The 9,762-nt window shown below is 35.4% G+C and overlaps 1 protein-coding gene across 1 annotated transcript in view; it reads right to left on the bottom strand.

The window, feature by feature from the left end:
* Nucleotides 1-1,323: 1,323 nt before the first annotated feature.
* Nucleotides 1,324-9,762, bottom strand: part of ARHGAP11A (Rho GTPase activating protein 11A) — a 22,284-nt gene continuing 13,845 nt past the window's right edge. The window contains exons 9-12 of the mRNA XM_032261239.1: nt 6,961-7,090; nt 6,020-6,128; nt 4,138-4,276; nt 1,324-3,804 (exon numbers count right to left, since the gene is read on the bottom strand). Coding sequence (XP_032117130.1) covers nt 2,219-3,804; nt 4,138-4,276; nt 6,020-6,128; nt 6,961-7,090 — 1,964 coding nt within the window. The 3' untranslated portion in view covers nt 1,324-2,218. The remainder of the gene's footprint in view (nt 3,805-4,137; nt 4,277-6,019; nt 6,129-6,960; nt 7,091-9,762) is intronic.

Genomic DNA, 9,762 nt, shown 5'->3' with positions numbered 1-9,762 from the left:
CTTTATTTACATGTATAAGACAAAGTGAAAAGAACCCATGAGGTTACTGCACATGTCCACTTTTAACTTGGTATATTTATATCATGTCCTCAAATATCCCATGAAGTTAGCAACATTATCTATTTGTATAAGAAAAAATAAACATTAAAGTCTAAAACGAAACTTTTATGACTCTCCAATGACCATATCTTCAAGCTATTCCCCTTGATTTTCCCATAATACTTTGTATTGCAGCTTTCAGCTAACTAAAATGGTAGTCACATGTATTTTTTTTTTTTAAACAATCTTCATTATTGATTCATTTCTCAGAAAAGCAAATTCAGGTGGTATGTACAGTTAAACCCCTATGACTTCTTATTGAATTAGTCTTCAAATTCAACATTTCATCCTTCCTTTGATGAATATAAAAAGACATTAATGCATTTTTAAAATTTAAAAATTGTTTAAAACAGGCCGGGAGTGGTGGCTCATGCCTGTAATCCCAACACTTTGGGAGGCCGAGGTGGCTGGATCACGAGGTCAGGAGCTCAAGACCAGCCTGGCCAACATGGTGAAACCCTGTCTTTACTAAAAATACAAAAATTAGCTGGGCGTGCCGGCGGGAGCCTGTTAATCCCAGCTACTCGGGAGGGTGAGGCAGGAGAATTGCTTGAACAGGGAAGGTGGAAGTTGCAGTGAGTTGAGACCACGCCATTGCACTCCAGCCTGGGTGACAGAGCAAGACTTGGTCTCAAAAAAAAATTAAAAAAAAAAAATTGTTTAAAACAGACGACATATATCTGAGCATATGACTATTTTGTCCTTACTTACAATTAGAAATACCATAAACATCTACCACCCCTATTTGCTATCAACAAGCTTTTATCTACAAATATTTTACATTTTATGTAAGTTGAATACAAGTTCTGAGAAAGGGCTGACTGCCAGGTAATAAATACAGAACAGGAAATAGCTTTGAAATAAAATGGATGGATTGTCATCAAGTAGAACCTAGCCAACCAAACTTCAGATGATTTGAAATTCCTTGTACATGCTTACACTGTAAGTCTGGTTGCTCCGAGTGGCATGCAATGCTGCTCTAATCTGCTCCAACATCTAAACATGGCATTCTAACAACCAATCTGAAAAAGTACCTTTAGTGGTTAATTCTGTCTGCTAATTCATTCCTCTACAACCTAGAGAATATGTTGTATTGTTCATAATATTCTTTCCTCAAAGATGTGTAATTTGTAATAATTTAAAATATATATTTAGACAGACTTGCTTGATAATTTGGTGCAGGTTCTAAATGGCACTTTGAATTCCATGAAAGCCTCAATCAAGTCATTTTCCAGAAAGTTATCTTTAATGTCTATGCTAAATAAATAACACACACAGGACAAAATCATCATAGGTTTTTATCCAATTAAAAAAGGTGAAGAGGTACATCTACTATTCCAAATTCCAAAATCAAGCATCTATATATAAGAAATCACCTTGATTAATTTTTTTCAAGATTAATAAATGCCAAATCTATGTTGGACAAAACAGACACAAATGTATTTGTGCAAATTATCTTTAAAAACATAGTATGGCTTAAAAGTTATCAATTATTTCCACATCATAACACATGAACATACTTTAGTCATTATTCTGCCTTAGCCATTGTTCTTAGTTCAAGTGAACACATGGTACACCTATAGGCAATATAAACCAAATTACTCTGCCCCAAATAAAAATAGGGAATTAGGATGCTATTGAAGCAAATTAATTTCTAGGGATTTTGGCAAGGACAATAAACATTAATAGAATTCCAGGCATAAGATTTGCAGGGTTTATCTCTACCCTTTACAAGCTAGAAATTTATTTATTTTAGAAGGCTTATCTGACTTGGAGGGAGTAGGCACAACTTGCTCCATTCTTCCTATCACACAAAAATATGTAATTTTCAAAAATCAACTTATTACAAATCCAGTCAACAATTTCTTTAGAAAGGTAAAGTCTAACCTCTGCTTTGAGAGATCACAATAAAATTAAAGTTTAAAAACTGCCATCATTAAGAAAAAGAAGTAATTGAACCCGGGAGGAGGAGGTTGCAGTGAGCTGACACTGTGCCACTGCACTCCAGCCTGGGCAATGGCAATCATCCTGAGCTACAACTAGCATGTAGATTATCCTGCAAGTCATATCAACAACTGCTCACTTTATTTACATTCATGACAAGTATAACATTTACTAATTACAGGTCTACAGGTTTACTTGTTGGTAGTAATCGAGTTTTCCCAATAGGATGTTTTGGAGAACCTTTGTACCAGACCCTTTCTCTTTCTGATGGTCTCCTAAGGACATTGTTATTTATCCCAGAAGAAATGCCCATATTGTTATTTACAACTGGTTTTAATATATCATGATTAGTCAGATCATCCAAGGGAAGCTTAACGTGGCCATCAGATAACATCTTCTGTTTACAAACTGTAGTAGACCCAAGAGAAGCATTCAACGAATCCGGGTGCTTCATCTTTAAGAAAGATTTCGAAGGTAACTCTATATTTGACTTTAAAATTGTATCAATATTTGACTCTTCACAGGACAGGGACTTCTGTTCTTTAGGACCTGATCTGATACATGTAACAGAGGAATCTTTTGATGTGCTTTCCATACAGGAAGAAAGAGCACCATCACAGCTCACTGATTTGACCAAAGGAGAAGCTGTATCACCAAGACCCGCCAATTTATGCCTTATAGGTTGTCTGCTATACTCCAACAAAGAATTAATTCTTCTGACAGACTGACGAACGGGAGTACGCTGAAACTTAAGAGGTGACTTGACTTTTGTTGTATTTGGTTCATTTAAAGAAAGCTTGTTAAACCACTGTATGTGATCGGACACCTTTCTATGTTCGGTCATTTGTAAACTTTCAGAAACCGTTTTCTCACGTGTTTCCAATGACTGCTGTTTAGCAATTCTCACAGGCCTAGGTTTTGACAAGTTTGTTTTAACACATGTACTCTGCTGTGACAAAGAGGATCTAGCCTTGTCCTTGCTACGTGCTGCACACTTCAGTAAGTTATCTTCAACCATATTCTCATTCTCCTTTAGTTTACCATTTAGTTTTTCCTTTGGGGACTGCTGTTTCTTTATTTGTTCATCACTGGGAAATTCCTGCTTGCTTAAATAATCTTTTGGCATATTTGAATGAACACCTTTATCATGTTCCATCTTCATCTGAGTTGGATAACATTTTATAGTTGCTTCTCTATCAAATGTTTGAGTTTGAAGGGGTGAAAAGTCTCTCTCTGAAAAACATTCTTCACCTTTACCAGTATGGTGTTCATATTTCTCCTTTGATTCTACCACAGTCAAATCATTAGTTTCAAACAGATTTTCCTCTGGGCTATCTTCTACGTAAGATGGTTCAGTTAATTTTACTTTCCCCACATTAGTTACTGATGACTGCCCGTGATTCATCAATGCATGAAGATTACTTCCAGATTCAGAAAATGCTTTCTGAACTTTCACCAAAGTCTCTTTGGTCATGTTATTTTCATCCCCACTAAGAGAGCTTCCTGTTATGTTGCTATTATGCTTATTGTGTAAATTGGAAGGGGTGATTTCACATGAAGTAGCAAGTGACTTTTCAACCATATCATCATGCTCCAAAGAGTTTTCTACCTCAAGATTTTCCACCATTGAAGAAGCCTCATTTGCATCTACTTCTTGAAAACTTGAATTATTAGGTCCTGTCCAAGACATCCGGTAATTTGTTCCAACTAGTCGCTCTGGAGTTATTAAGTTTTCCTCAGACTTACTGATCTTTTCTGAACCTAAAATAAAGCAGTTCAGTGCTTAATCCTTTGTATTTGATCTTGTTTTGAAATATTATCCAAGCACATGGCAAATAAGTCACTAAGCATTTAATTCTAATAAAGTATTTGTGTTATAAAAAATAATTTTTAACATAAGAATGTCATTTTCATATTTACATGTATAAGCATTTCCAATTGTTGATTAAAAAAATACCTTGCCAATTCTAATATTTTCACTATTCAAATATGAACTTTTAATCTCTAGAACAGTAAATTAATATATTTTACCATTAAAAAAGCAACTAAAGCAGGATTTTTAGGTAAAACTCTAATAGTAGTATGCAAATGTACCTTTCTTTGGTAACTTTTCATCAACATCTGGACTAAAAAGCAAACCTGTTTTTACAGATTCAATTCTGTTTTTTAAACTCTGTTGATTTGCAAGTCGCCGACCAATACTTTCATATCTATTGACACCAGAACATCCATTCTATACAGAAAAGAAAAACAGAAAAAGTTTTCGTTAAGAAATAAGCCTAGTTAATTCAAAATATAAAGACAGAATAATTTTTTTTGTAGTTATCAAAATCTTTACCTGATTTTAAAAGGCATATATAATTGCAAAACAATTTTTAATATGACAAATATTCTTGCCTGTTAATGAAAAATGTAATCATTTGATTTGGCAATTAGTTGATATTTTATGATCTATTTTTTAAAAGTCTCACATATTCATTAATTTAAAAAATATCTGTGTGTGTTCTGACTATGCTAGGGCCTGTTCACAAATAGCTGGGGCAGCAGGTGCCTAGACCAAAATCTCACCCTTATGGAACTTACATTCTATCTAGATGGGGATATTTAGACTTAAATAAGATAAACAGTAAATTATATTGAATGAATATAACACACAAGGTGAAAAGTGCTATGGAGAAAAGTAAAACAGGGTAAAAAGCAAATGGAGTAGTGAAGAGTGGAGGTTTAATTTAAAATAGGGTGATGAGAAGATGATTTGTGACTAAAACAAAACAAGGGCGAGAGCCATGAAGATTTAAGGAGGAAGAACATTACAGAAAGAGCAGAATGCCAGTGCTGTCTCTGAGAATGGAACAGAGTAAGCAAGGGGGACTGGAGGAGAGAGCAGAAATGCAGCCTGAGAACACATCATGCCAGGTACTGCAGGTCCATGTGAGAACTTTGGCTTTTATTCAGAGTGAAATGAGGAGTCACTGAAGAGTTCTGAGCAGAGAACTACATAACCTAACAGATTTTAAAAGAGCAACTTCAACTTCAGTAGTGCAGCAAGGGTAGGAGAAGGTAGAACTATTAGTAGGAGCTTACTAGAGTCATCCAGCTGAGAGATGACGGAACTTAGAGAAAGTGGGAAAAGTAGTAACAGTGAGAATCAGTCAGTTTGGAGATACTCTAAAATCAGAAGTTAGAGAAGATTTTCTAACGGATTAGACACGGTGTATCAGAGAAAGTGAGGAATCAAAGATGTGACCATGGTTTTTGGCTTAAGTGACTGGAAGAACAACTGCCATAACCGAGATAGGGAAAACCACAGGTAATAGTGTTGTTTGGTGCAGGGGATAGCCGCAGCAAAGAAATGCATCTGGGTGGGACAGGTTACATTTGAAATGCCTATTGGATTAGACATCCAAGTAGAAGAGTCAAAAAAGCAGATGTTAAGAAACACCCAAGTTGTTCAGAAGAACATGTGGGACTAGAGAACATAAACTTGGAAGTTTTACGTAAATACAGGTTAGGCATTCCAAATCTGAAAAGCCAAAATTCTAGATGCTCCAAAATCCAAAGCTATTACACATTTGACATGATGCTCAAAGAAAATGCTCACTGGAGCATTTCAGATTTTCAGATTAGGGATGTTGAACTGGTAAGAATAATGTAAATATTCCAAAATCCCCCCTAAAAATGGGGAATCTGAAACACTCTGTTCTCAAGCATCCTGGATAAGGGCTACTCAATCTGTATATAATGTTTAAAACTGATGATCACTTTAAGTGAGTGGAGGGAAAAAAGAAAGTCCAAGGACTAAGGTTTGAGCACTCCAATGCAAGGAAATTTGATATCAACTCAAGTTTAAAAGTTTTGTATAAAAAAAACAGAATGAGATACTCACTGAAAGAAAGGCAGAGTTATCAGTGTTTTTTAGTATCAAGTTTACAGCGTTACACTAATATAAAGATCAATAAAATGGTAAGAAACTTACTACATCTCTGCTATTTTTCCCTAGATTGAATTTCAAACGAAGAGATCTTCGAACCTTTTCTTTATGGCTGATTTTAGGAGAAAAGCACCCTGCTTTTCCTGATTCCACTCTAGAAGAAGTAGAATTTAAAATGTCAGTTTATGACATAAACACCAGAGAAATACTTGAAATAGGAAATTTGAGAAAGAGTCCACAGCAAATCATATTGATAACTGGGCAGAGAAGTAATTCTTTAAAATTAATTCAACTTTAAGATACTATATATGAACACATTGTATTTGTACATAAAAATGATCTGCTAATCTTAAAAGTTATTTAGTCAGTTATAAATCAGGATCATTAGAATAGACTGGCTTTTTAACCTAACAGAATTTTATTTTGAGAAAAGGTCTCACTGTATGACCCAGGCTGGAGTACAAATGGCATGATCACAGCTCACTGTAGCCTTGACATCCCTGGGCTCAGATGATCCTCTCACCTCAGCCTCCCAGGTAGCTGGGACTACAGGTGTGTGCCACCATATCTGGCTAATTTTGGTACTTTTAGTAGAGATGAGGTTTGGCCATGTTGTCCAGGCTGGTCTTGAATTCCTGAGCTCAAGTGCTCCACCTGCCTTGGCCTCCCAAAGAGCTGGGATTACAGGCATGAGCCACCATGCCCATGCCTGTAATCCCAGGAAAAAAAATTTTCCTCTAACAGGAAATTTTAAAATTACACCATCAACATAAAACAGGATTTTAAGCAAGGAAAGTGGACTCAAATTAGTAATTTTTCTCTGGTGGGTATTGAAAAGGCAATTGATTAATAAGACTATAAAGGCAGAAGGGATTTTAAAAAATTATGACTCAAATATGGTTCTTGATAGAAAGATGAAACATTTTATTAACTATGTGTACACCAAATATTTATCCAATGAAAACAAAATATCCTGGATAAAGTACCTGCAAACTTTTTTGCCTGCAATTCTTTTACTTCGCCTTGGCACACCTGTAGTGATCAAATGGTTTCCACCAATGGGTACAGGAGAGAGTGAACTCTGAGATGACCCTTCTGAGCTTGTATCAATGTGAACTATAAAAATAACCACATGTAATATACCACACATACTTACTTTCCTTTTAAAGTATAAAATACTAATAGCAGCAATTAGATTCAAAGCCTTAATTTCTATCCCAAGCAACAACCAAAATCACTTGATTTGTGGTTAGAAACTTCAATTGTCAAATAACCCAACTCAGCTAAGAAAAAGCATTCATTTCTGACTTTTGAATTGCCAATTAAAGGTCAGATTAAGCAATGCTTTTATATTAGAGCTTTTCTTTAAATTCTTTTAATAATACAAAGCAGGGGTAGGCACCATTGCAGATTGGAGAAAGAACAAGATTTGGAGACAGGCTTGAGTTTGTTCCATCACTTACTAAATGGCTTTAGGCTCTGAAAATGGACTTCTACGATGAATATTCCTGTCATCTATATAAAATGTTTAGTAAGTACCTAGTAAATAATAGTAATTAATGATATTATCAAAAATAAGCTACTGGCAAACAAGTTGCAATCTGGGTATTTGAGATACACCTGCTGGCCAACTGCTACCCGCCTGACTCCAGAATATAATTTGTCTAATATTTTTGACAAGTAAACAAAAACTAATTATTCTATAACACATGCCTAATCACTTGGCTGCTGCTGTGTTCCATGTAAATAAATACTGGCCACAAGAGAAGCTCAATTTAATTATTTAACACCATTTATATTATGAAATCAACTATACTAAAAAATTTTGAAAGAAGAGAAAATAGTTATGAACAATGGCTCCATATACACTTGACTTACATTTGAATCATACCCAGGATACATTCAACCATCATGAACCCTCTCAATTCATCAGAGTTATTAATAAAGAATTCACAGTTTCCCAAACAGAGAATGTTTTTTCAATTATGAAAACAAAACAAAACAAAACAAAATACAACCACTAAAGTAACTTTTGGGTGCATCTAGCTAAAGAAAATTTTGGAAGCCAATATAATACATCTAATGTGACATAAGTAGCTTTATTCTAGGGCTACAGTCTAGTCACTTTAAAAATGTGTCAGGCCGGGCACTGTGGCTCATGTCTGTAATCTTAGCATTTTGGGAGGCTGAGGTGGACAGATTGCTTGAGGCCAGGAGTTCAAAACAGGCTGGCCAACATGGTGAAATCCTTTTTCTACTAAAAATACAAAAATTAGCTGGACATGGTGGTGCATGCCTGTAATCCCAGCTACTTGGGAGGCTGAGGCACAAGAATCACTTGAACCTGAGAGATGGAAGTTACAGTGAGCCAAGATCATGCCACTGTACTCCAGCCTGGGAGACAGAGTGAGATTCAGTCTAAAAAAAAAAAAGTGTCAATGATCACAGGAGGCATAGTCAGAATATATGGGATGATGCAAATTTATCACTTAAATAAGAAAATCTCTAAACTTAGAAATCAACCTATTTTCAATTTTGCAAATGGAATTTGTTTTATTGTGGCTAAGGAAGTAGGGTCAAAGAAAAATGGTATAAAAATAATACGATTACTGTTGAACTTTTTAATTTTTTAAAAAGAAAATTCACTGATTGGGCAAGCTCAAACTAAAAATAGCACAAGACTGTTTAACCTCTGTTTTGGGAGCTTGGAGGAGGAGAAGACAGAATCAACATGTTTATTCCTTGGGGAAGATGAAATGCTAATAAGCAAAGGCAGGTAGAACTACAATTCCCATTTGCCATTTGGAAAAAGTCCTTCAAACTGGAAAGGCTTTTAAACATTAAAAAAAAACTGAACTATGTTACTTAAAAAAGTTTAAGTCTCCAACCTGTGAACACTAAAAAAGCTACAGACATAGGCTTCAGAGTTACTATCACCACATTTTAATGAGCCCTAGAGAACCTGTGAAGAAGTGGTTTCTTCTGGAAAACCTCAAGTTGCTATTCCATTCAATTTTTCAATAAAACAAATAAGTACCCTTTTGGATAACAGAAAAGAGAGGCTTTTGGGAAGAACTCATATAACTCAGATAATGAATTAAAAATGAAACTTTTAACATTGTCTGAAACTAACAAAATAAAAATCTAAAATAATCAGAGATCACTCACATTTTGACTAAACATAAGACAAATGAGATGGAGGACCCTGGGCTTATTTAGAGTTTCATTTCAATTTTGGTTGATCTTAAGGTTAATATGAGGCAACTTGTATTCTGTATATGCTAAGAGCCAACTCAATCTAAGACCCAGACTAGTCTTTGGATTAGCATGATCATACTCTATTTTAATTCGCTGAAAGCTCTGGTTGATCACATTAGAGCCTGCAATTAATTTGGAAGGAAATGGCTGGGCTGATAAGGGATCTGGAAGCCAGGGCACAAGGAACAGCGCCAACAAAGTTCTAAAGCTTTTACAAAAGGTACTTGAGTCTAAAACTTTAAAAATAGTCCCATTTTCAAACCATAACCTGCAATGGTTAACACTCCCACTTGGGAATCAGAGATGATCAAACATCCAGCAACCTCAATTCAACAAATGACAGCAATAAAGCCACAGCTATAGATCCAGAAGTAACTACAGCAAGATTCAGAATGTCTACTCACATAAAACCTAAGCGTCAATGCTATCACCAGAAGCCCAAACTACTCTGGGTTATCATAACTTTCAATAGATGTGATCATAACACACACACACACACACACACACACACACACACACACACACACACA

The sequence above is a fragment of the Sapajus apella genome, unplaced genomic scaffold, assembly GCF_009761245.1.
Source record: "Sapajus apella isolate SASKATOON/1434 unplaced genomic scaffold, GSC_monkey_1.0 scaffold122, whole genome shotgun sequence".
NCBI classification, from domain to species: Eukaryota; Metazoa; Chordata; class Mammalia; order Primates; family Cebidae; genus Sapajus; species Sapajus apella.
Note: the sequence above shows the minus strand (reverse complement) of the source record. Positions and strands in the feature narration are given on the sequence as shown.